The sequence below is a fragment of the Clarias gariepinus genome, chromosome 6 (assembly GCF_024256425.1).
Source record: "Clarias gariepinus isolate MV-2021 ecotype Netherlands chromosome 6, CGAR_prim_01v2, whole genome shotgun sequence".
NCBI lineage: Eukaryota > Metazoa > Chordata > Actinopteri > Siluriformes > Clariidae > Clarias > Clarias gariepinus.
This window is the reverse complement of record NC_071105.1, coordinates 3,791,477-3,818,570: the sequence shown is the minus strand read 5'-3', so window position 1 is coordinate 3,818,570 and position 27,094 is coordinate 3,791,477. Positions and strand designations below refer to the sequence as shown.

The following is a 27,094-nucleotide window of genomic DNA, read 5'->3' as shown; positions in this document are numbered from 1 at the left end:
CTCAAAAAAGTTTTTGCTCTATGCATAGATCATAACCCACTAAACAGCTGAATGAGAAGTGTAATATATTTATTTTTTATCCCAAAAAAAGCAATTCGCACGTACACTTGTCCTGTTACGTTAGTGACCCGCTCTTAGGTTACTTAGGTCTCCTTACTGCACCTTTCCCCTAGGTGGCGTTAAATTCCCCATTCCCGTGCTCCACGCTTCTTTCCCATTCCTTATATGGTCATACTTCCTATTATAGGCTAATAATAAAAAACTTCTGGATGGAAGTTTAAATCGATAAAACCAAAGGCGTTTGCTCCAGGTCTCTTCAAGAGGAACTATTTTTACAGGACAGTGAGGCATTTGGCAGAAGCTACTTTTATTGCGCTTACAGGAGACGACTGGACATCAGCACATAACCAGAGCTATCTCGGTGTAACAGCACGTCTAATCAGTGACAAATGGTAACTGCACCTATTCACTCTGGGCCTGTTAAACACAGAAGAAGGACATTTTGCTGAAGCATGTGTCAGTCAAATTAAAAAGGTGATAACAGATACGGTCACCACTATAGGAACAGACAGGGCTCACAGTAAGGCCGCTGAAAGTCTGACATACAAGAAATAAAAGAAGCTCTTAGACTCATTTCATGTTCGTTCATGCTGATGTCTGCTGAAATAAGCTTTTTAAAACGTGAGCTCACGAATGTCCTATGAAGCCCAGGCTGAGTTTATACCTGATTATGTGGATTTCAGTGAACAGCCGGGTTTTATAGACACGAGAAGACTACAGTGCATCAATTTTACAGTTCACAAGACATCATGATGTTCTAGATGTTTGTTTTTCACCCTGAGGGACAGTGTGATGAGCAGCTGCACACACGAGCGGAGCAGGACAGTAGACAGAGGCGGAGGAAGTGTGTCCCAGATTACTCATTAACGACACCTCGTCTGTTATATTCACTAAAAGAAATGGGTCACGGCACAGAATACCGGGGAGGGGCGTTCCTGGGATACAGGTCGGTGAACACACACACACACACACACACACACACACAGGATGGTTATTTATCTTATCTTTGAATGAAACTGAGATGATTGTAACAGAGTGTGTAATGCTGCAGGACGATCCCACAATCCCTCACTGCTGCAGCCTGTAACGATCGACAGCTTACATGTGAGTGGAAAGTGTGTGTGTGTGTGTGTGTGTGTGTGTGTGTGTGTGTGTTGGGTGTTTGTTCCCCTTAGGCTCTGAAATGGAAATACTTTAACTGCAAAACACCCCCACTCTTAAACACACACACACACACACACACACACATATATACACACAAACAATCTCTCTCTCTCTCTCTCTCTTTCTACCCCTCCCTCGTTCTCTGATGCTAAACAGATTAGAGAGGATTCGCTTATTTAAAGACTTCGCCCGAAACCTGGGTGTCTTCTAAACAAGCTCGGAGATCCGTCCCTCTCAACTCCACAGAGCGGATCATCTGCCGATCTTCAGAGATCCTTCCATTTCAATTTTGTCCAAAGTCTAGTAGCTCCACTACCTCAGGGTCTTAAAGTCGGGAGTTCGAGCGAGAGCTCCACACACACCGGCCTCCAAGCTGTCTCTGCGTCTTCTCCCTGCCATCGTCGTGGACAACGACGAGGACGATGATGGAAACTTCACCAACTGGATGAGCAGCTACTGGGGACACGGAGGCAGAGACGATCGCACCAAGGAGCGCAAGAGGAGCTTCCAGAGGTCCAGACCCTCCACGTACGACCGGCGAGCTTCACTGCCCTGCACGGTGCGTATCAGAACCGTCGAGAACGATGTTAAGTATAAAGACGAAGAAGCAAACTGATGAGCAGAAGAACTGGTGCGTGTCCTGATGTGTGTGCTGCACTCTTTATATTTCTCCTCTGTTTGTTCTCCATTGAGTCATTTCAGGGAAATGATTAAAACTATGCCAGGCATGCGTCAGCGAGTAAAGTGTATGTATTATTGATTCATTTGGACGTACTTTTACTAGTGTTATAGCGACATGCTGGCGAGATGAAAAAAATCCAGCAGCATTTTTCCAGCTGCTTCAACTTAGAAAATATTTTATTACCCGGAATTTATTTGTGTATATACTTATGTCATTTTTTTTTTTTTATGAAAACAGCATTCCAGAGTACACGTTCTCACCCGAGAGGAGCGACAGACGCACACTGTTCACACTGAAATGCACAGTGTGTGTGTGTGTGTGGGATGTACAACTCAGTAATATCTGATTCATAAATCGGAAATATTTCTAGATAGATAGATCTTATTATTATTAATATCAATCAAGATCATATTAATCTTATCCTTTTGATTCATACACATTTACATTTCACATTACAAACTTCCATAATTCTTTTAACTGTGTAAAGCTGCTTTGCAACAAATTGTTAAATGCGTTATACAATTAAAATTTGAATAGAAAGAAAGAGAAAAGAATGACAGTGTGATACAGTAGATAGATCGACCGATAGGCAGACAGACAATAAAAATAAACCAGATGTGTAGAACTTTACAAATAAACCTGCAGTCCTTTAGATGGGATTTATATGATCAGCGTATATACTGTATTATAGATCATCTTTTCTTTCCACTTTCTCAGTCCCAGCTGGAGGCCATGCGTCTAAAACATCTTATGACTCCACCTGACCTGAAGAGCCATGAGGAGGTGAGAGAGGTCCGGTCCCACCCTCGCGCTCGTCGCGTCTCCTCAGACGAATACAGAGGAAATAAAGCTGCAGTGGCAGAGAGTCACATCAGCACCGTCCCCGAGCTGACCGAGTCCTTCAGGAGGATGCTGCGCTCCCGTAAACACAGAGTCCCGTCACTGGTGAGTGCTGCAGTGTCAGGGTGTGGCTGTCAGGGGTGGCTTAGTGGTTAAGGCATCGGACTACTGATCGGAAGATCCTAGATTCAAACCCCAGTGCCATCAAATTGGCCCCGCCGGGAGCCCCTAAACCCTTAACCGCTCGGATGTATAATGGGATAAAATGTAAGTCGTTGCAGATATCTCAGTTTTCCTATAACATCCCGACGTAGAAGGCTCTATACGTGTAGCTTAGAATCTTGAGTGGAGAAAAATGTAATTGATTGATAGCTTCCTGCATTTATGCTTATTTAAGATCTTATATGTTTATAGAATGATTTGGGTAACGTGTGTCTGATCTGCCGTGAAGAAATGTGCGTGAGAGCTGGAGAAACACGAAGAGAAGACCAAGAGCTTCACTGCTCCCATCATAAAGAGGCAAGACAAATAAACATCTACGACATGTGTTTGTGGTTACATATCCTGTGTACCGCCTTTATTTAACCCCTGTCTCGTCTGTCCCTTTAGGGGCGTTATAAGGATCAACACTTGTCTCACATGTAGTACGTGACTAAGGTCAATAAGTACCACATCAAGTGCTGTTCTAGCTCTGCTATGTTTATCGTACATTTTAATTTGAGATTTTTGATTACAATACCGAGTTACTGAATATCGCTACACACAGGGGTTGGACAACAAAAACAAAGCCTGTACTGGAGTAAAAGTACAGAAACCCTGGATAAAGTCTTACTTAAGTAAAAGTAGAAGTTAGTCTGCCAGTTCTGATCTGATTTCAAACACCTGTAACCTTATTAAGCATGTCATATCCATCCATCCGTCTAGGACCTTCTGCAGTCCAACTAGGGACCGTGGAGGCCAATGGTGACCATTGTATTTATTGCCATTTTAATGACCGTGGTAGGACCTCCGGTCAACATTTACACACTCATTCACACACTATGGGCAATTTGGGAACGCTTATGTGCGTAATCTGCATGTCTTTGAACTGTAAGAGGAAACCGGAGTACCTAGAGTAAACCCACCATGTACGGAGAGAACATGCAAACTCCAACACAGACCCCGATGTAAGAATCAGACACTGACTCAGGAAGTGCAGGGCCACAGTGCTAACCACTGAGCCACCGTGTGGCCAAGCATGTCACAAAGGAAATGCAGTTACTCATAATTAATGACGGGTCATTCATGAACGATTCATTCTTTTAAAATGAAAATGAGTAGTAAAGTTGAGTAGTAAAGTTTTGAGTCTTCTAGCCTGAATCATTCACTCTTTTGTCACATGACTCTCATAGACGCTATGCGGTGCAATAGATTCAAAAGAACGAACGACTCGGACTAGAAGACTCATGAGAAAAAGTCTGTACTTTACTTTTTAGTGAAGTAAAAGTATGGATACTTCCTGTATGATGTAGTGGAGTGAAAGTATCTTTTAAGAAAACTACTCAAGAAAAGTACAGATGCATAAAATATTTCCTTAAATACAGTAACAAAGTAAATTTACCCCCTCTGGCTATGAGACACTACACCATCACCTACACCGTCTCCTTCTCTTTGCATGTAAATAAAGTCTGGCAGTTCTTGCTAGCCTCTAGTGTTCACACCCTGCTGTTATTCCTGATTGTCTGAAGTCTTTAGCTTTCTCTCTCTCTCTCTCTGATGATGCTGATGAAAGGTGAGGAGGCTGGATCAGGGGGCGCGTCCACGAAGCCGGAGTTCTGCTGCTGTATGTGAAAACAGGAAGGAAGTAGCTGTCTGCAGCGAACAGGAGGACTACCAACTGCCCTGCCAACATCGGCGTCTACGCAGACAACGCTGATCCACACCCAGCAACACAATGCAACAACATTACTGAAGTATTATAACGTATTTCAAGTCAAAAGTCCTCCTTCAATCCTTATTTCAGTGAGGCTTCCTGGTCTGGTTTCCTTGTTTCCTTCCTCGGTTAGTCACCCCTGTTCCTTGGTGTTGCACAGGTGTGATTAATTTCTTCAGGGATCATTTAGATGTAGAATCACAGCTACATTAATTCAAGAGGAAAAAAGTCAGCATTTTCTATTCCAGTTTTGTGCATAAAGATGAATGCTTGTGTTTAACAGCAGTGGTTTTAGTCATGATTGAAAGATACATTGAATTGTGATTTGAACAAAATATTGCATGAAAATTGACCCAAATGTCAAAACAAATGTAAAAAATGTTGGTAAGCAGTCAGTGTCGGTGAAGCTTCTCAGTCACCCAGGTGAGATTATCTGGGAGTCGAGTCATGTCAAGTGGACTTCTTTTTCCTTGTCAGGGAGATACGTTTCACTACTCATCCCAAGTAGCTTCTTAGATCTAAGGTAAGTTGGAAAGTTCCTCATATTAGAGACCTCCAGGGTCAAAGGATCCTCCCCTGTGTGAAAAGGCTCATTACATGAACAATGAACAAGGTGAGGGTGGTTAGAGAGTAGGGGGCGGGAGCTGTTAGGAAGAACCGGCAATAGAGAGAGAGAGAGAGAGAGAGATTAGGGAGAGTCGTTAAGGTGTAACGACAAGAGACAATTAGGGAAGTCCTGTAGATGTGGCTTTCCTGGTATATGCGTGAAGACGTCTTGATCTTCCCGGGGATGGATGAAAGGGCAGCATGAAAAATAGGAGACAGCGTGTGTCTGAGACAACCACCTCTGTTTAGAGAAGGAGTTTTCACTTTTACCCCTATCTCGAACCATCTATCCTCTCTGTCCAAAACCTGTTCATACTCGTCCTCAAGAGTGTGTCCTTTGTCCTTCAGGTGAAGATACATTGCTGGCTGATTCAGGCCCTGGAGGACAAAGGACAGTGGGCTTTCACAGAAGCCACATGATGATATTTATTTAAGTTTTTTCTTTCTTTTTTTTTAATACCTATTCTAATTTCCTCCTCAGTATGTAATCCAGTCCTCCTCTTCTCTTACTCTTTTTAAAGATGATCAATAACCCTGCTGCATTTTTACACTATTTTACTAAAATTGAAATTTGTTTCCTTTTTTTACACAACTACACCATCTATCACTTATTCTACATAATTATGTGTTATTTGTAAATATTCATTGTATTTCACATGTACTGTTGGTGATGACTTGGTATTTTGCAGCCGTATATTTATTTAAACCCATTTTTAAGACTTGTTAACCCTAATAAAGCCACCTGCTCATTGGAAAATAAACTTGTTTAAAATCAAGGTGTCCAGTGTACACTGTTTTCACATCACAGGAGGTGCGAGTTTATTAATTCAAGCTCATTTAAGTCGTCAGCTCAGGACCTAAATTCCCTGCAGAAGTGGGAGAAATCAAAAATCTGATTCACCAGACGGAGTTTATGAATTTTATATACAGTAACAGCAGCTCTGGCAGTAGTGAAGCTGCACATCTCAGGTTTATATTTACACACTTCAAACTCTGGGAAATTATAAATAATATATTTTATTTTTATGATAAATTGAAAAACATAAAACATTGAAATGGATCTTCACATGTTAGAGACCTTCATAATAACATGTTATAACTGTAATAAATGACATACTACACACCTCATAAGTATTGTATTAGGGACGTAATCAAATATGCATACAGTTAATGACATAAACTAACAAAAGTAACACAAAAAATATGTGTGGCACAGTGGCGTAGTGGTTAGCAGTGTGGCTAACCAGTTTGCACCCTGTCCAGGGTGTACCCTGCCTCGTGTCCTTAGTCTGCTGGAACAGGATCCAGGACCTTCGCGATATAGAACAAAGCAGTATCGAGAATGAATGAAATCCAACTTTATAAATTCACACCCTTATAAGTTCAGAATGTGAAATCATGTAAAATATGGCGGCTCACCAACGTTTAGAATCGTAGAAAAGCTTGCATAGAAGGTTTTTCAGAGTTTGTTTCGGCTCATGACGGTTCTGGAGATTAAGATTTATTATTAAGAATTATTTAAAGATGGATTGTAGTGGTTTGTACATAGGTGGTTAGCAGACTTCATTATTTTATGCTGCTTTATAATGAATTGTAAAGTCCAAAAAAATCTGCCAAAGTCCTTGTTTAATGTTGAGATTTTGGCTATTTTATGCACTCTCATATATACTGTATATGTAGAGCTGGAAGGTTGCAGGGTTGAGTTCGGGTGTTGAATGGCACATACACACATTCACACATGCACACGTTTGTTCACACACAACGACCTATTTGAGAACGCCAATCCACCTAATCTGCATGTCTTTGGACTGTGAGAAGAAACTAGAGTATCTGAAAAAAACTCACCAAGCACAGAGAGAGAACATGTTGTGTGTGTGTGTGTGTGTATGTGTGTGTGAGTGTAAAAAAAAGGCTCAGTATAAACACCTCTTAAACATAATTACAATAACAAAACAACAAAAAGTATTTATTATTAAAGTGTTAAATTAGATAATTATATATATTTTCATATATATATATTATATTAAAATAATTTGTATAACAAAACCCAAATATTATCCCCAAAATATATACAGTACATCAATATGTATGTGTATTTAAAACCTTAAAATTTTATAATGTGCATTTTTCTTCACACAGGTTTCTAGGAAGGGATACTCAGTCACATGACTAGGGCCCTTTATAATATGTGAGTAAGAAACAAATGTAACGAGAGATCCGGAAAGAAAACACCACGTCTGAAAAGAAAGCAAACAGTAACAGCTTTTGTAAAGAAGAGACACAAAGTAGCACCAAATACAAAAACCCCAAAGGAGATTTCACAGAGGACGGCAGCTTGAAACATGGACCATCTGATCTGTACACACTTTATAAGAATTTTGCATTCATTTGTCTTAGCTGATACTTACTCAACTTGATTGCTGCAAATGATGCACTAATATATATATAGCTTTAGATTAATTAACATACAGTAATTTTGACACAAACAAGGTTTTTTTTCTTTGAGAGATGAGCTCTGAATTTTTAATGATCCTCAAACTCAACATCGGAGTGTAAATACAGACACGAACACGGGTTCGAGCACTAATCATACACACGTACACATCGTGTTATTGTATATCTGCATGCTCTGTACAAACTTCTAATAATTCACTTGAACACAAAAACATTAAGGCAGCTGATAGTCATGAACTTTATTAACCCAAATGTATTACAGGTGCAGTATTTGACCAGCTTTCTGTAGAAATGATGCAGTGTGGTTTATTATAGAGAGAATAAACTTATGAATAAAAAATATGATGACTTGTACAGTGTGTAGTGCCAGTCGTGATAATGTGCACGTAGACACGCCAAACAACACACACACACACACCTACGTAATTACAACTTTTTCTCTCCATGATATAAGGAGTAAGGAATGTATGAATGAGTGTATTTTTTTACCTGAAGACACTGTGTGTGTTTTAAGTGTGTGTGTGTGTATATATATATATATATATACGTATATATATATATAAACACACTTTAATCAGAAACACAAACTTTCCTGAAGTTTACTAGTCGTGTAAACTTTTTCAGCACACACACACACACACGTTAAAGTTCATATCCAGGCCTAGAAAGTGTTTAAAGGTTTAATTAAATCTAAAAACTTCTCATTTAAACATAAGAACTCTGGACCTGGAGCCTCTTCACACCCGTTTTCTCCGCAGCACGTGCACGAGGAGGGAGAACAGGCGAGGCGGGGTGGAAATGCACACGTGGAATCCAAACCAGCACGTGAGTGACGTTCCGCGTGACCAATCGGAGAGTACACGAATGACGTCACGCCCAGCATTGAGCCAATCGCGGGTTAGATGGGCGGTTCGCTAAAGAAATAACGGGGAAAAAACTAAGGAGAGGAAAAAAGGAAAATCTTTGTGAAAGGGAGAAAGTGATCAGGAACACGAGAGAGAGAGAGAGAGAGAGAGAGGGGATGTGGGGGATCGTGTCCGTGATGTCTGAACTGTTTTACTTTTAAAAATCAAGAAGAGTGAAGTCTGTGAAGAGTGAAGAGTGACATCCGTCTGTGAGGTGAGAGAGGAGATCTAGAGAACAAAACTAATAGTGTTTATGGTATATTATATACTAACACTTATATATATATATAATAATAATAATAATAATAATAGTAATAATGTATGAACTGTTTATTGATGCAAATGAAAAAGTTGAAAGTCTCTCGTGTTTGTAATGAAAGGCTCATAATAAACACACACACACATAATATATATGTGTGTGTGTGTGTGTGTGTGTGTAAGGGATGTCATTATTATTTCAGGTTGAAGCTCACGTGCAACAAAGATGAAGCCCTTAATTTTTTTTTTTTTTTTTTTTTTACTTCTCATTTTAAAAAGTTTTAGTTTGGTGACATTCAGCTAAAACATGGTATCAGTGTTAAAAAGTGTCTCACCTGAAAACTGAATCTTCAGATAGGATCATATAACCCCATTTCTTCATAATACTTCATTCTTATCTCCCGATCCATGCTTTTTTTTTTTTTTTTTTTTGTAAATATTCATACACTATTATATTTTTTATCAGATTAAAAGAAACACATTTGCTAAATACAATTTAGTGTCCGTAACTTTTTCACATTTAAATCTTTCAATGATCCCAATTGTCATGTAGACTTTGGATTTCACATAAAAAGTCACAACCCAAAAAAGTGTATTATTCTAAATGGCGAATTTGTTAAGATATTGCTTTAACCTGGTTACAGACACTACAGATTTTTTTTTTTGGTGGGGGGGGGGGGGATCCCTAATATTTCCAAACAACAAATTTTACTGGTCATATGCTTCTAGAACGTTAAATCAACTTTAATATTAATAATTATAAAAATAAGAAATAATTAGCATATTAAATTATTTTAATTTGAAGCGAGGCAGTGTAGCGCTAAAAGGCTAATCCCAGTCAAAATATTCACTTTATCTTTTCTAATTAATATCTATTGGTGCAGGTGTTTGTTTACATTGAGACAGTAGCGCATTAGTAGATTATTTTAAAGTAGATTATTAAATCCCACACATAACTGTTTGTAAAATCACTTTTACAGTGAAAGAGTGAGTTCCGACCAACTTACAAACAAAACATTATTTTATTCATACAGATTTCATGAAAATAATACCTGCAGAATATATGTATTAAGAATGTAGAAGACCATACAGTAACCTGGACGTTTACTAACATGCATTTTTCTTTTCACAAAAGTTTGACAGGAAGGGTTACTCCGTCACGTCCCTAGAGCTCTTTATAATGTGTGAGTAACTAACAAATGTAACGAGAGATCCGGAAAGAAAACACCGCGTCTGCACAGAAATCAAACAGTAACAGCTTTTGTAAAGAAGAGACAAAACGAACAAAGTAGCACCAAACACAGAAGAGCAGCGTAAAACATGAACCCGCGCTATATAAACTTTGCATTCATTTATCTGAGCCGGGTTTCCAGCGGCACTGCAGATTTTGCGCTTTAAATAAACAAACTCCAAAAGTAACTTTTATAAGTCTGCACTGTGTCTGTGAAGATTCTCAGTCATCCAGCGGAGGTTGTCTGGAAGCTGAGTCACAGTCCAGTTGGCATGACATCATAACTTCCAGATTTCATGTGTCCTGGTTTATTGGTAACGTCTCCAGGAGACAGACCCATCAGGTGTCTCTGTTTCAGTTTATATCTTTAGAGCCTTCAGGTGATCGCTCCTCTAAGCCCTCATTTTCATATGAAGCACATGGTGAATATTTATCAGACGGGGATTATAAATAAACCCTACAATGGCGGCCAATCAGACGTTCGACCCGCTCTTCACTGAAGGGCTTTCAAGAGTCATGTGGTCGCCATGGCGACAGATAGAGATCTGAAAACAGAATCTGGGAGAGGGACGTCCTGAGGTTCTGAGCCAGAGAGAGCTGACTGCACGGGTCTGGCAGGACGAGATTATAGTAACTGTTTCAGAAGATTGATAGAATCTCGGAGTCTGAAGCTGCGACGGACTTTACACATAACTGTTGGAGAATAAACCATGATTAAAAATATATTTGTTTTATAACATAAACTTTATTAGAGATCAATAACTGCGCTTAGACATCAAAACAGATTATTGTAGGCCACATACTGGCAAGATCAAACAAACACAATATTGCGTTATTCTTGTGCAAATACACAAATCGCCACACTAAAGAATCACGATCGTACCTGAGCCACTCCCCCCCCATCTCTAGTAATCATCCAATCATGTTGCAGCAGAACAATTATTAAAATAAAATAAAATGAATCCACAGATACAGGTCAAGAAATTCAGTTAATCTTAATTTTTCAGGATTGTTTTTTTTCTCTGCGCAAAAACAATGTCTGGAGTTTAAACAGAATGCTGTGAAGATGTTGAAAGTGTTAGTGATGTGAAGGGATTTTTTTGTTCTCTTGAAAATATTTGAACATTCCTTACCACACACACACACACACACACACACAGGCAATATCTTCAAAGCCTACTTTTAGTCTAATTGCTTTCTCGCACCATAATCACACACACACACACACACACACACACACACACACACACACACACACACCCTTTTGCCCTTTTCCTCTGCCTCTCACTTCTCCTTGATTTTTCTCCTTCCTTGACGTCACTTCATCTAATTGCTTTCAGAAGTGTAAAATAAGCACCACAGTAGCTATTTATCTACTGTTTTAGAGTGTGTGTGTGCTCGTAAATTTATTAATGTTTCCATATTTCTGTTTCACCTCAATAACATCAATTGTGTCTCAGTCATCTACACATTTTGTCTGATAATCAGCGAGCTGTATGTGTGACAGTGCCATAACTAATATGCTCCTGCTACAGCTCCTAACCAGTGTGAAGCGTGGTGGTGGTAGTGGAGTCAAAGTGGGGCGGAGCGTAAACATAGAAACATTACTGCACCAGGAACAATTACTGTAGCGTCCAATAAGAGCAGCAGAATTACAGAAGGATGGAGGAAGGAAATACAGAGGAAGGAAGGGATGTTCAAAGGAAGGAATTAAGGAATGAAGGAAGGAAACAAAAAAATGTATTAATTACATTGCAAGGAAGGAAATTCAAAATAAGGTAGGAAGGAAGAGAAGAAGGAAGGAAGGATAGGAACCACAAAGGTAAGAAGAATGAAAGAAGGGAATGAAATACAGAAGAAAGTATGGATGGTAGGAAGAAAGGAGGGACAGAAATAGGAAGGAAATACAAAGGAGGGAAGGAATGAAGAAATAAAGAGGAAGGTAGAAAAGAACTGAATGACGAAATAAAGGAAATATGTACAAAGGAAGGGAAAAAGGAAATGGCTAGAGTTGTCCTCAGATATACTATTGACACAAGGGGGTAAATATTTATGCACAATGTCCGTGTTTTGGTTTAAGCACCCTTTGTGTCACCTTCAAATGAGGTTTCACCAAATGTATACACCAGTTAAGGGAGGGGGTGAATACTTATGCAAGACCCCATGTACTGTATCTGTAATGACTTCCTTGTTGTTTCAGTTAGCTGTGAGGTCACCATGGGGAACTTTAAAGGTCACGCACTACCTGGCAGCTTCTTTCTGATCAGCGGTGTGTGGTGGGCGGTGAAGTACTCGCTCTGGTACGCCACCCGCAGGAACAAGAGCGCCGGTGCGGCCCGGCTTACCACGCGGGCCACGCAGCACCGACTGGAAATCATTGAAGGAGCCACCATGCTCTGCTTCTCTGTTATCGGTAAGTTCTTCCCTGAGGCGCGTACAGGCCACGAGTCAGGCCACGGCGTGTAACGGGAACTTGAGTTCAGTATTTTTTATAATAGATAACAGATGACACCATCTGCAGGTACAGTGAAACCTCGGATTGCGAGTTACACAGTTTGCGAGTGTTCCACAAGACAAGCAAAGATTTTTAATACATTTTGTTTTGGAAAATGAGCAAGTTTTGATTTACGAGCACCAAGTATCATGTATCACACGTGCGCTTGTTGTTTTGACGCCGAGCGTCACGTGATCACAACTGAGCCAATGTTTTTTTCTCTCTCTTGTGCTGCGGAATTGTGAGTAATCGTCTCCCCTGCTGGGTCGTAGTGCGCGTCTCTTACTGGTATAATCAACATCCGTGCACGTGCTTACTGTTTACTAAAACACTGTGACCATGTGTGTGTGTAAAACATAATTTATTTTGTGTTTGTATGCGTTTGTACAGCGTGTGTGTAAAGCAAAAGCAAGTCTCATTAGAGAGGTTAAAGATCCAATTTCTCTCTCTGCTCAAGGCTTGGCCTGCTTTTTGTGTCTGTGTGCGCGCACATCATTAAGCACCGGGCACCTCCTTTAGACCCCTTCTACTTTCGCCTTCACAGACACACACACATACACTCTTTCTCTCTGCTCTACACAGAAACACTGCTCTGTCGTGATTTTTTTCAAAGGTAAAGTGCAGGTTAATTGTTTTATTTTTACTTTACAGCAGTGATTCCGTTAGTGTGTCGCTCAATTAAGTGTCATTAGAGAGATTTCTTGTTTATTTTTCTCTTTTTTAGTGTTTCTGTTGTGTGTGCATGCATGTGTGAAAAGAGTGAAGGAAGGGTAACTGTGTTTTTGCCTGCGTACACAAATGTGGAAACATTATCTGTCGGTATTTATTTTTATTAAATTTTTTTTAAGGTAAAGTGCAGATTAATTTGTTTCATTTTTACTTAATCTTTTCTGTTAATTATTTTTATGGATTAATTTTTTTTGGGCTGTGGAACGAATAATTTGACTTTCCATTATTTCTTATGGAAAAATTATGTTTTGGTTCACGAGTGTTTTGGTTTACGAGCCCTCTTCTGGAATAAATTATGCTCGTAATCCAAGGTTCTACTGTACACGTCTTCTGCAAAAACCTGCATTTGGTAAGATTAGTGCGTCTTTCCCTTTAAATTTATTTTTATATGTGGTTGTTGCAATACCGCTACCTACTGGACTGGAGCATGGAGCAGAAAAATGGCAAAAAAAGATTCTCTCTTTAACACCACTCAACTCAAGTTTAGTTGAGTCTTTTTTGTCTTGTTTCTTAGATAATTGTAGCAGCTTATAATACTTAAACACCTGTAAGAAATTATAAATCAGACGATAAACAGTACTGTTATAGATATGAAAACCACAACGACCAAAGATGACAACTCTGCTATTGATGTGTGCAGCATTTGAGAATATTTTGGATTTCATTACTGATTTATAGAAGCACTGTGTGTTAAATACAACACAGGATCAGTGTTTAGTGTGGACTGGATATAAATAGAGCAAACAATTTCAAACCTGCACTGTTTTTGGAGAAATAACACATAAATTACAACCGACTTCATCGCTTCAAAATGAAACACATTTTTGTTTATCGTAAAATATTATATGTGCAAAGTGTAGGGCTGGACGATATGGCAAAAATTTATATCACGATATATTTCTTAATTTTACTATAATTTCTAGAAAGGGGCAAATACTTTTTCATGGCACTGCACATGTAGTCAGATTGTTCCACTGGGGTGAAACTGTGCCAGGTGGAGTTACAGCACTTTCACAATCATACTAACTTTACACTGATCTGAATAACTTTGAATGATGAACTTATTGTTCTTTCCTTTGTTTCTTTATTTTACAAATATGACCCAATATATGTTCAGTGATACTTTTTTATTTACGTTTGTTATATTTTTATACTAGTATAGGATTTTAAAAATGAATCTTCACTTTAATGATCCAGTGTATTATGATGTGGGACGTGGTGGGCTGCTGGATCCAGCCTCGCTGTCCATGACCGTAATGTTAGTGCCGTCAAAGCGAACTGTAACTTTCCTTCACACCAAAGGCAGAATCTGTTCATTTGAAGCATTTCACAGCATTTACCTCTAAAGCTTTTTCTTATTTTCGTGTAACTTTCAGCTTCACCTTTTCTTCTTCCTCCTTTTCATTCATTGAAATATAATTAATTTGCTTAAAGAACTTCGCTGCATCGAGAAAGAATCAATATCTCTCCCTCCGTAAAATAAAAGTGAAGGTGTCTAATTAATATTGAAGGAGGGCATTACATCTGCATGCGCGGTAACATAAACACACTATTAGCTTCTCCGCTATATTTGTCATGTTGCTCGCGACAGCGTAACAGTCCGTTAATTTATACTCGTGTAATGATAAGAAGGACAAACTGCTCGATGCCCCCGTTCCTTTATTTGCTGCATTGTCAGGTTATAGTACAATTTTTGAGGTGGATTCCGCACTTAAATCCGACTTAAAACTACTGAAAAGAAAACAAAGCTCTATATCCTAGCTTACATCTCGCATTCGTGTTCACACACACCGAACCTCATTACCCACAATGCATCTCCCGCACTGGCCTACACTCCCGTAAACAGCTGTCGTATAGCAACCTCTCTCTCCCGCAACAACACGCTCCTTGTCGGCGGCGTCCGTGCGATCGCCGCACTCATCCATATGATTAGGAAATAAATGTAATATTATGGTTTCCGTCATTTTTTATATATTTGCGTACTGACTGGGCCGGGACACTGGGAAAACTCCCGGTACTCCAGATGGCCAGTTCGCCACTGTATATATATATATTCAAATGTATATCAAAATATCGGAAATGTGTTATAAAAAATCATATCACATATTGAAAACAATTGTTGGTGCAACGTCAAGACCACACAATGAAAGGCTCTGTTTCATAAACTTTCATCAGTTACTGAGAAACTCTTTCTGAGTTACTGTTGGTATGAGTGAAGGGGGTGCAGAGGACAGGGTTAGATGGGGGCAGAGGACCCGCCGTGAAAACAACGGGGTAAAAAAAAAAGCAAAGGGATTGAATGCAAGGAGTACATAAGAATGGAGGGAGAGGGAGGAAGGAGGCAGAGAGGATGGAGGGGTGGGAGGTAAGAAGTAATGAGGGGAGGAAATACAAATGAGCAAGAAAGCAAGGTAAGAAGAGAGGGAGAGAGGGGACGGAAGATAGGAATGAAATACAAAGGAAGGAAATAAAGTGATAGAAAAGAAACAAAGGAGCAGAATGAAGAAGGAAAGAAGAAAGCGAGATGGAAAGACCAAGGATGGAAACACGCATCCAAGAAATCGATTAACTTGAAAAGTAAATGATGGCTAAACATGTGTGTGTGTGTGTGTGTGTGTGTGTGTGTGTGTGTGACAGGGATGCTGGCAGAACAGTTCACGGTGGACGGCCCGAAGCTCCACCTGTACGACTCGTCCACTCAGCACTGGCAGAAACTGATGAACTGGCAGCACACCACCATGTACCTGTTCTTCGGGCTGGCCGGAGCCACGTCCCTCACCGTCCACAGCACCAGCGCAGCACCGCTGGCCTTGGACCGCTTACTGCTCGGCCTCGCCTTCTTCAATGAAGGTAACGCAGTTAAACACACATGTGAAATGAAAACGAGGAATATATATGATTATTAAACCCATTTTAGACAAACAAGTGTGAGTCAAAAATTATATGCACTCTGGCTGAAGAATTTATGTTAATCACCTTTTAGAAATGACAAATATATCCTTTTTATACGAAATCTCAACAAGCTTTCGTATTCCCTCTTGTATAAAATGAATGTAGTGAGATCAGAACTATAGTGAGGAAGCTTTAACACCTTAAAACAAAGCTTTTGCAGCGTCTCGACAGTGTGTGCAGAAGTGCGCGGACGTGCTGTTGAGTGTTGAACCTTTTAACTAATAATAGTCCAATACTGGAGAATCCCTATGTGCAATGGAATGGAGGATGTTTCCATTCCATTGTTTACTTTCGGACTCGGAGTGATGGATCCGTGTCTCATCACCAGTAAGACATTTTCACCTTCCTTAGAGTATCTCTCCACATTTTGTTTGCAGATATCTGAACGCGCTGTAAGACGATAAATGCGTCTAACAGATGTTTTAATCTAACTGGAGTGCAGAAAATTTATCAAATAATTTGTCAGCAAAATATATTTTAAAAAGAACAAGAAAATGTGAGGCTTACCAAAAAACTAGCAAAAAAATTCTAGGAATGGGTTTAATAATAATATTTTGAACAATTTGAGTCTTTGTTGCCACAATGCACCAGCCTGATGCTACCAGTGAAACCATAGCAACCAGCAGGAAACTACACGAACCGCACCCACTGGTGACTAGTACAAAATCACATTTGAAATAATTTAATAATGCTGAACGAATGAATATAGCAAAACTACCAGTTTTTCTTTTCCTGCAGTGTGTATATGTTTTTTTGTCTGACTCTGTGTATATTCCTAGAACTAGCATTCAGACATGTTCTTGTGTCTCAGGGTTCTTATTCCTGTATCACCTACACGGCAGAGACATGCTGGACGTCCACGTGCACATGCTCCTGCTGTACGCCGTGTTCGGAGGAGCGCTGGTCTGCCTGCTGGAGGTCTTCCACAGAGGGAACGTCCTGCTGGAGCTGCTGCGGGCCGCGCTCTGTCTGCTGCAGGGCAGCTGGTTCTGGCAGGTCCGACTCAATGCCGTCTTTATTATGAATGCACTCGTTTGAATAAGTCATCATTTCAGAATGAGAAATAAAAATGTTTTTTTGTAAGGAGAGGTTTATATAAAGTGTATGGAAGGAGACTCCAGTGTCAGGGTGTCTCTGTAACCTTGTCCTCGTCACTCACCAGGTTTCACTGCCTTTAAAAAAACAGCAGATCATATTCTCACTTTAATTCCTTTGGTATTAACAAGATTATTATTTGTTTTTACTTTTACTAGAATTCACTGTAAGTTTGTTCTACTTTAAAACACTTATCCTGATCGGGCATCGGGTGGTACAGGTCCTGCGATAACTACGCTTACTGAAACTCAAGCAAATACACTGCAATTAAATCTGTTTATACATCGCATCCCTAAAAATTAGAATATGAAAAAGTGTAAAAGTTCACTTTTAATAATTGAACTTGAATTCTGAACCCATTGTTTATTCTCGTTTCATCACACATTAAGTGAAATATTTCAAGACTTTTTGTTGTATTAAATTTGATGAAAAGGGGTTTAAAGCCCATAAAATTAAAATAAAAAATCTTGTATCTAAAAAAAAAAAAAAAAAAAGATTATTTAATTTTAAGTTTGAGTGAATTACTATTCATGCTGTTTAACCACAAACACGGGGACGAGCTTTCTGGGGAAGCCGGTTTCCTTTTCCTTTTCGAATTTTTTGCATTATAAATAAAAATTTTTTTTATTGATCTTAGGAAATCTTCTAATAGTTTAGATTTTCATGAGCCGTTAGTCTTAATTTTCAAAATGTAAACAAAAAAGACTTGAAATATTTTACTTTACATGTAATTAATCTAGAACATAAGACTTTTTAAGTTTAATAAAAGAAAAACTTTTTTCATGATAATTAAATAGTTTCAGATGCACTGTTTATAAATATTTTCAGATAAAAAAAAGAATAAAAAGCTAATAATCTTTGATTTTGTTGAAGGTTTGAATTGCTACAGGTAATTCTCAGGCATTCTAAGCTTTGTTATAGTATTTGATGGAAACTATTCAGTTTTTTATTCTTTGTTGTTGTTGTTGTGTAACTTTCTGTTCCTCTCTTTTCCCCCAGATTGCCTTTGTGCTCTACCCCCCCAGCGAGATGAAGTGGGATCAGGCGGATCACAACAACGTGATGTTCATCACCATGTGTTACAGCTGGCACCTGGCCTTCGCTCTCGTCGTCGTGGCTGTAGCACACACCACTGTTACATGGTACGTCTTATTAGGTTCTTAGTAAACACTCTACCATGAGGCTAACCCACGACTGGACAGAGTGAACACACACCCTCACACACACCACTGTTCAACTGCATTCACTTCAGGTATGAGATAGAAGAACTATGAAATATGTGCACTAGGGGGCAGAATAACACAGTTGGAGAAAAGAGAACTGTATCATTAGGAGTTAGGGGTAGGCGTGAATTCATGAAAGTTAGGACACCCCTATAAAACAATAATTTATTATGGATTATATAGTCACCAATATTTTTTTTCCTCAGCTTGGTACGTTCCAAACTCAGGAGGATGCCACCAATGGAAATGGGTCTGCTGAAACCCCAGGAAAGGGAAGGAGACTCTGAAGATGAGGTTTTATGAGTATTTATCACGGCTTTGCTGTGAGCGTTCCTCAGCCAAAACATGCTCAAGCCAACACGATCAAACCCGGGGACACCGGATCATCAATCCACTACGCTGTGTGGGCGGGGCCAGGTGTGGACGACTGCTGTCAAACTCTGACTGAGACGTCATCTCTCTTAGGGGGAACACTCTAGTGAAGTCATTCTTAAAGTTTAAACTGTCTCCCATTATGAAAATTTCTGTGCTTTTTTACCAGATAATTTAATTGGCAAACGTTTGTCTAAAAATAGGTTTAATATTTTAAGAATTAGTTTGTTGTAATCTTATGTTAACATGTTCTCGATACTTTGTCTTAAATTTAAGATATATATTCATTTGTATATACTTCATAATGAGTGTGTAGCGTATGTTTATAATGAATCTATGTATGGAAGAAATTTATCACTGCACTGAAAAAAGACCAGGAAAACATTTTTTTCAGAAATTCGGCTTTAACAGGGAGTCTAAGGGAAGATGTTAATCCCAAATAACAGGTTTTTTGTAACTGTACAGTGGAAACTTGAATTACGAGCACAATTCATTCTAGAAGCGGTTTGTATTCTAAAACACTCGTAAATCAAAGCAAGAAGAAATAATGGAGAATTCAATCATTCTTTCCACATCCCAAAAAGATAAATAAATAAAAATAATTAACACAAAATAAAAGTAAAACTTTAACCTGCATTTTACCTTTAAAAAAAAGTGGAAATAAATCCCGACAGATAAGTGTTTCTGTTTATGCGCGCAGGCGCTGTGTTTGTGTGTGTGTGTGTGAAGCCAAGGTGGTAGGGGGCTGTAAAAGTGAGAGTGTGTGTGTGTAAAGCGGCATGGTGTCCAATGACGCACGCACACACATAACGACAGGCTGAAACAGAGAGAGAGAAAATGGATCTTTAACCTCTCTAATGAGACTTTCTTTTGCTTTACACGCGTGCACACACGTGTGTTATAATGAACAGTACACACAAGCTGTACACACGTGCTTACAAACACAAAATAAAATATGTTTTACGCAGACACACGTGGTCACTGTGGTATAATAAACAGTACACGCATGCACGGATGTTGATTATACCAGTAAGAGACGAGCACTAGGACCGAGCAGGGGAGATGATTACCCACAATTCCGCAGTGCAAGAGAGAGAAAAACCATTGGCTCAGTTGTGATCATGTGACGCTCGGTGTTAAAACAAGTGGTACATAATACTCGGTGCTTGTACGTAAACCAAGACTTGTTCATTTTCAAGTCAAAATTTATTAAAAATCTTTGTTTGTCTTGCGGAACACTCGCAAACTGCGTTACTCGCAATCCGAGGTTCCACTGTATAATAAAAAGTGACATTGACATTACCTTGGAACAATAAATCAGTCAGGAGAAGATAGATATGAGAGGATTTTTATCCAAAGTTTCTCCCATCCTCTAGAAAGAAGTTCCCTTAAAATTTTCAGAGCGTTTTTTAAAACATGTGTCCTTACTTCAACATAATCACAGATTATTTCTTCTACACATTTAAAGCTTCACATACAAACGCCTTTAAATAATTTACAATTAAAGAGAGTGGTAGGACATGCAGTCATTTAACAATTCAACGAGACTCTCCTAGGAAAAAAAATAATCAAAAACACAAGCAAACGTCACACAAGATTAATCAGTAAGCGCAGTCAGAGGAAGTAAAGTGTCAAAAACAGAACTAATACATATAAGGGCATCGTACAATAGCTGTTAATGACTGATACAGAAACGCTAAATAATCCTTTGGAAAGAAAAATATAAACATCAGGTTATAAATGCGACAAGCTTATTAAAAGGGTGCGACACAGTTTTAGGACAGATTAGGAAAACAAAAAACAATGAGGTCACTGTGATGGAGACAGGACATGCACATGGAAAAGGATAACAAGAACAAAATGGCAAAATGGAGTGGAAATTTGGGACAATTAAATATTAATGTTTTACAAGTTTAACTGATTTGCAATCTATTTTTCCTTTCTTTTCTTTTTTACGCAGGATTATTCCTTTAAAAAGCGATGACTGGACTCACTCGCGTGCAGTGATTCATTACCTTTGATCAAAAATACCAAAGAACCCATGATATTTTGGCTTGTTACAGCAAGAGTGTCATGAGATTCATATTTATTTGTAGTCTACATTAAAAAAAAAATTAAGGTTAATAAATGCGACTCGTAAGATAATAAAAGGGGTGTTCAAGTCAAAGTGGGACTTTTGACTGTGCAGAATTACAGAACCTCAGGTATGAAAGTAAAAAAAAAATTCCCTGCCACACTAATGCACCTATCTCAGCGTTTCACTAGTGCTTGGACACCATCAAGGTAGAAAGTTTACTGTTGCCACAGACAGATGTGTCTCGTCCGCAAGTTGGTGACACATTATCCATTAAGTAACACGGATCAGGCGTTCCACTCGCTATATGTTTACGGGAATGACTGCACTGAGCCCCGAGCCACCTCGGCCGGGATCGTCATTCATGGATGAACAGCATTCTTTAAACGTTTCGCGCCGGTCACATGTTTTACTGCGGCTAAGAGTCACATCACCGTACTGTGCTTGAAGTTTTCTGTAATTCTCAATTTAATTTTACTCGTCATTCACCAAAAATTTCATTAAATGTCCGGGTTGGACTCAAACACGCATTGTACTTGGGTAATAACCGTCTTTTAAAATTCCAAAAAAGATTTTATAACCTTTACTCATTAGCAGCCACTGCTTAATAGAAGCTGTTGATATGAATATGGATTAAGATTTACGCTTTTGGACTCCTCTACTTGCAGTAGAAATGCTATGCTAGGAAGTAATATTAATACTAATACTTTGTGAAATTTTGTTAAAATTATTTGGACTTTCTGAGCAAACATCAATTTGCGAAGAACCTTGAATTACAGAGCATCGACTATTTATTAATATAAACATGTTTTGTAAAGTTTTATGTTATATATTATTAGTATTATAGTGAACAGCATTTTTATTATTTAACAGAAATGTTACACCTGATACACCTTCACAAAATGATGTGTGTAATTAATAACGTGTTAATCTTGTTATTTTAGATTACATTTATTCTTTTTAAATGATCCTCTGATAGCTTTCTGTTGGTTGTGTATTATGAACAAGTGTTGTATAGAAAGCTTTAATTGAAATAAAAAATGTTCACCTCTTAAAATTGGGTTTTGGTCTGTTCTTTACTTTAATACCGTTTTACATCCAAATATTAAATGCTGTTTATAGTGTTGAAGGTGAGACTAAATAAAATATGAAATATTTCTGTTAAAGTACATGAAAAAATAAAGGTGATTAACTAACATAATGCACTTTTTTAGCAAGATTACTATTTTATTTTTTAAATACAAATAGTTATTTCAAACTTCATTATATTCTAAATAAGACGAAGAAAACAGTACACATCATACTCCATTATCTATACTCATCTAATCATGCAAATGGATCAATTGTTTTTATATATTTTTTATTTATTGTTATTTTTATGGATATTTTTAAGGATAAGATAAAGGTTTTACCTTTTTATAATCATCTGGTGGTGCTAATGGCTGCAGACAGAAGGAGAATGCCAACACGTTTATCATCTTACAATCTTTCCTAGATGCCGCTGCTGAAGGCAGCCTCAGCACAACCCTCTCTAGTACATTCTTCTCGTTTATTGTCTGTGTGTAAACTAGAGAAGAACTACTTAACCTTAAGTCGTTCACTCCAGACAACCTTTCTCCAGTGTTTACCAACCTGGAAACCTGCTACTGCAGGTTTGAGAACACCTTCACACCTCTCACAGGTTGTGTCCTGAGCCCCCTGCTGTACTCAGTGTACATGTCCAACTGCAAGGCCACTAACTCTACCACCATCATCAATTTTGCTGATGACACCATCTACAGTTTGCTAACGACACCACTTGGATCATCTGCAGCAAGCGTTGATGGAGAGAGGCCAAGAAGATAGAGAAGAACCTCTGCTACCCCAACAATGGACTATTCTCTCTGTTGCGGTCAGAAAAACACTTTCCGCTCCCTGAAGGCCAGCGCTGAGGGACTGAGGAGGAGCTTCTTCCCACAGGCTATTCAAGCACTGAACCAGACCATCACATAGGACTAGACTTTTTGGACTTGCTTTGTTTCCTTCACACTTGTGTTGGAGCAAATTGCGTTACTCTCTACATTGCTTATTTGCACATGATATATGCTGTATGTTCCCAGTTCCTGTTTACACATACTGTAAATGAGGACTAACGTGCACATTAAAACATGGACCATAACACTGCTGCTGGAACACATATCACTTTCATACTCCATGTTCCACTCATACTGCTGCTGTCATACCTGTACATTTCTTTTCCTTCTGATAACCTTTTATTTTGCACATTCTGTATAATTTATACATTTTCTATATTTATATTTTAACTTTATTTTCTTCTATAAAACTTAAATTCTATATTTTTTTTATAAAAAAATATTCTTATCCCATCTTATCCTTCCTTTTTAGATCACTAACAGTTGTTTAAGCATTTTACTGTATATCATACCGTGTATGGTTGTGACACATAACATTTTTATTAGATTCCACAGAATCTCCATTTACAGTTTTAGTTAATGTTCACTTTAAATATTTATGTGAATAAGTTCTTGGTGGGTTAATTTACAATTGAATTCAGAAACTGATAGTTTTTTGAAAGTTTCATACAAAACAGACTAGAGGTTAACCAGTATGGTGCAAAACGAACATAAATGGCTATTGTTAGGAATCATATCCTGTATTACAACTGTGGTGAGCAGAAGGGCATTTCAGAACACACAATCATAAGGTGGATCCCTAGGAGCCAAAAACAGGAATCTGTGGCTACAGTGCACAAACTGGAGAGTGCAAGGTTGGAAAAATGTCACCAGCCCTTTCTCAGCTGTCCACTGTACAGTAGCTGTATGTTGATGATTGGAAGATTGGAGTAAATTGGATAAAAACAAGTTTGATTATATTATAGCATGTTTCAGTTTAGAGGGTACGTGTAATCAATGTATACTATTAGTTAATAGTGGAATTATGTAAAATAATTTTTCACATTTAAACCTAGAATTACTGATTTTTAAGTTGCTGAGACAGGCTGAAATGTGCTCAAATTTCTCTCGCTGAATTACGCTTTGTGGGTATTGTAATTGTTAATTCAATTAATTTCAATTCAATGAGCTTTACTGAAATGGCCATATACACACATTATTGTCAAAACATTATCAAACAGGAACAGTTTTAAATATACAAATTTAGATTATACTAACTATCATCACAAATATATACATTTACATTGGCCGCTTTAAAGAAGAATAAAACAACAACAACGAAATAATAATAATAATAACAAAGTAAATGAAAGTGTATCGCTCACTCTTAAATGTTACAATTATCTCATACACCAAAGTTTTTTTTACATCCCCTTAAAAGTAAATTATTTCTCATTAAATCTTCCAAAATGAATATTCTAATAAGACTAAAATATCACTTTGACATATGAAACACAGCTAAAAAATTCAACCTTTATCTTTTCTCTCCTTACGAAACTCCATTCCATCAGGTTGTACTCTCCATGTCACTGTGACATCCTCTGTCATCCTGTTATCCTTCATTGTATGCTCGATCTAAAGAATACAACTTTCATTATTGAATCATTCAGTCTAGAGACAGAAACCTCATGTGAACCTTGAAATGTTAGACCAGGGGTCGGCAACCATAAACAAGCATAAACTAGAGAGCCATTTGGAGTTTCCCACAAAAAAAGAAAACACCGAGAGCCTTTTGACATCTAAAATGAAGATAATGCTGCAAACATAATTTTTTAGCTTTATATAAAAACTATAATGTGTTGCATTTATGAAATAAATTAACGTAATTTTATCTCTGCATGCATCAAAAACATTTTAAACTAAAAAAAAAAAAAGACAATAGGTTGAAGGTTACTTTCAAATAAAATACTCAATGTCTATTTGTCTCTTTGTGTTTATGAAATGAAAAGCCAAACTTAAATTATCCACCTGCAGCAAACCAAAGTGTGCCGTCATTCTTTTAATTTTAATTTATTAAGCCCTGAATAAAACCGGGGCTTGAAAAGCTTAATAAATCACGTGCCGGCGGGTGTTGCACATCAGTGGTTGCGACGCATATTTTGGGTGACAAATTTATATAAATATATTTTTTATATATGTTATTTATATATTATTTCTATATATTTATAAATTTATATATTGAGCGTCCTTATTTATTTTCTAAACTCACAGGGAACCGCAGCAGAGGGCACATGTGGCTCAAGAGACGCGGGTTGCCGACTCCTGTACTAGACAAACAACACAACAGTTACATTCTGACTTGCAAGCCACTGTATGTGTTAGAAGTTGATAAAGACTCTAAATGAAACAGCTTTAGATCCTTCTGTCTGCGGTAATGGGAATAAGAATTTTAAATAGGAAGATTGCCTTGTGGAGGATGAGACTCACCTGGTCCAAGATAGCTGCCTTTAATTCATTCACATCCTGATTGGACTTTACCCTTATTCTTGTGACTGCTTGTCTTTTGATTTCTTATATAGGAAACGTGAAGACACATAAAAAACACAAACAAATATATATTTTGGTATTCTAATGCAATTTGTTTAGAGATTAGACAAAATAAACCTTTAACTTACCTGAATAACAGAAGAAAGGTTTTATAGAGTAGCACTTGTCATCAACAGCTTGACTGTTTTTTAAATAACCACAATTTTCATTTCCCAAAACATTATTTGGATATCCAGGCATCCAAGAGATGGTAGAGAAATCGGTTTGGTCTATCCACTTCCAGCTATCTCTGAACAGACCAAACCAAGTGTATCGTGATAAAGGTGTTGCTATTCCATGTACAACCGAGAATTCTGTTTCATTCCTTTCGCTGGCCAGATCTGTGAAATGCTGTCTGCAGTAACTCTGAGCTCTATCCCATGTCATCTTTGTAGCAATGTAAATGTACGTGTTGTTCCTTTCTGTAGGAATTAAAATAAAAACATGATAATTAAAGTTAAATATGTTTAAAATGTTACGGTCAGGTGAAAAAGAAAGAATTTAATTAATTTAAGTAACTTAAATTAATGTTAATAAGAAATAATTAAGGATAACAATAGGGAAATTCGTCTATGACAAATTGTGAATCCAATATAAGAGGCAGCAGATCCAAGATGGACAGTGGTGCGTGAGGAAGCGTAAGCATGGCAAGCGGTTGGGAGTCAGTGCTAGGCTAAAAACAAACCCTAGCTGGCTGGTTCTCACCTCCATCATACTTTCCAATGTCTGCTCCCTAGAAAATAAACTGGACTACATCTGACTCCAGCAGACTACACCGACATGAGTTCAGAGACTGCTGCGCCTTAGTTCTCACTGAGACATGGCTCAGCAGCAGAGTTGCAGACACCATCATTTAGTTAGACGAGCTAGCTCTGTATGGTAAGGCTCGCGCAGATAGTTTGTGTGTGTACATCAACATGAAATGGTGAAGAACTCTGCTCTGTGAACTGTATGGAAAGATCAGGGACCTGCAGAACACACCCCTATGGACTGTTTATTGTTGCTGGAGATTTCAACCATGCAAAGCTCAAGTCAGTGCTCCCTAAATTCCATCAGTTTGTGGACTTTGCAACAACAGAAAAATAAGCTGGATCTTGTTTAAACAAACATCTCCTATTCATATCAAACAGAGCCCCACCCTCACCTCGGCTACTCAGATTACATCTCCTTTATGCTAGTTCCAGCATACAGACCACTCGTTAGGTGTTTAAAACCAGTTCTGAAGCAGGTGAAACCTGGCCAGTAGGAGCAATTTCTGCTTTTCAGAACTTTTTTGAGAACACTGTCTAGAACATGTTCAGGGAGGCTGCGACTTACGGCAACTTTACTGACTTGGAGGTACACATCATCAGTGACCAGATACATGAACAAGTGCACAGAAGACATCACTGTCTTCAAAGCAATTTCCCTCTAGGATTAATAAAGTTATTTGAATCTTGAAGAACAGTATCTCTCTCCCTAACCAGAAACAGTGATCGCTGCAGAGGCATGTGTACTTCTGAAGACCTGAGACTCCACCTTTAATGCAGGGCACAAGGTGGTCCTAAGAACAGCAAGAGCCAAAC

At 38.3% G+C, this 27,094-nt stretch overlaps 2 protein-coding genes and 1 long non-coding RNA gene across 3 annotated transcripts; 2 read left to right on the top strand and 1 right to left on the bottom strand.

Moving 5' to 3' along the window:
- The first annotated feature begins 959 nt into the window (after positions 1–959).
- Positions 960–5,981, top strand: lnp1 (leukemia NUP98 fusion partner 1). The gene is made up of 5 exons (XM_053498164.1): positions 960–1,010; positions 1,532–1,783; positions 2,624–2,851; positions 3,161–3,265; positions 4,518–5,981. Exons 1-5 carry the CDS (start codon positions 960–962, stop codon positions 4,659–4,661), a joined length of 780 nt encoding a protein of 259 aa, XP_053354139.1. The 3' UTR covers positions 4,662–5,981.
- A 2,675-nt stretch (positions 5,982–8,656) lies between these two features.
- tmem45a (transmembrane protein 45a) lies at positions 8,657–18,979 on the top strand. Its single transcript, XM_053497817.1, has 6 exons — positions 8,657–8,837; positions 12,313–12,525; positions 15,973–16,185; positions 17,099–17,283; positions 18,382–18,524; positions 18,812–18,979. The coding sequence occupies exons 2-6, from the start codon at positions 12,330–12,332 to the stop codon at positions 18,906–18,908; spliced, it is 834 nt and encodes a 277-aa protein (XP_053353792.1). The 5' UTR covers positions 8,657–8,837; positions 12,313–12,329; the 3' UTR covers positions 18,909–18,979.
- Positions 18,980–24,329: 5,350 nt separating this feature from the next.
- Positions 24,330–25,690, bottom strand: LOC128526305 (uncharacterized). Its single transcript, XR_008360795.1, has 3 exons — positions 25,619–25,690; positions 25,431–25,513; positions 24,330–24,578 (listed from the first exon to the last, which is right to left on the bottom strand). It is a non-coding gene; the product is annotated as an uncharacterized LOC128526305 (long non-coding RNA).
- Between the last annotated feature and the right edge of the window lie 1,404 nt (positions 25,691–27,094).

What these genes read in the sequence shown, in the direction of transcription:
- lnp1 (XM_053498164.1), top strand. Translation starts at nt 960, where the DNA reads ATGGGTCACGGCACAGAATACCGGGGAGGGGCGTTCCTGGGATACAGG. An exon ending in CGTTCCTGGGATACAGGTCG is followed by an intron (nt 1,011 to 1,531) that starts GTGAACACACAC and finishes AAAGTCTAGTAG; the next exon opens with CTCCACTACCTCAGGGTCTT. An exon ending in ACTGCTCCCATCATAAAGAG is followed by an intron (nt 3,266 to 4,517) that starts GCAAGACAAATA and finishes TGCTGATGAAAG; the next exon opens with GTGAGGAGGCTGGATCAGGG.
- tmem45a (XM_053497817.1), top strand. Translation starts at nt 12,330, where the DNA reads ATGGGGAACTTTAAAGGTCACGCACTACCTGGCAGCTTCTTTCTGATC. An exon ending in CCTCGCCTTCTTCAATGAAG is followed by an intron (nt 16,186 to 17,098) that starts GTAACGCAGTTA and finishes CTTGTGTCTCAG; the next exon opens with GGTTCTTATTCCTGTATCAC. An exon ending in GCACACACCACTGTTACATG is followed by an intron (nt 18,525 to 18,811) that starts GTACGTCTTATT and finishes TTTTTTCCTCAG; the next exon opens with CTTGGTACGTTCCAAACTCA.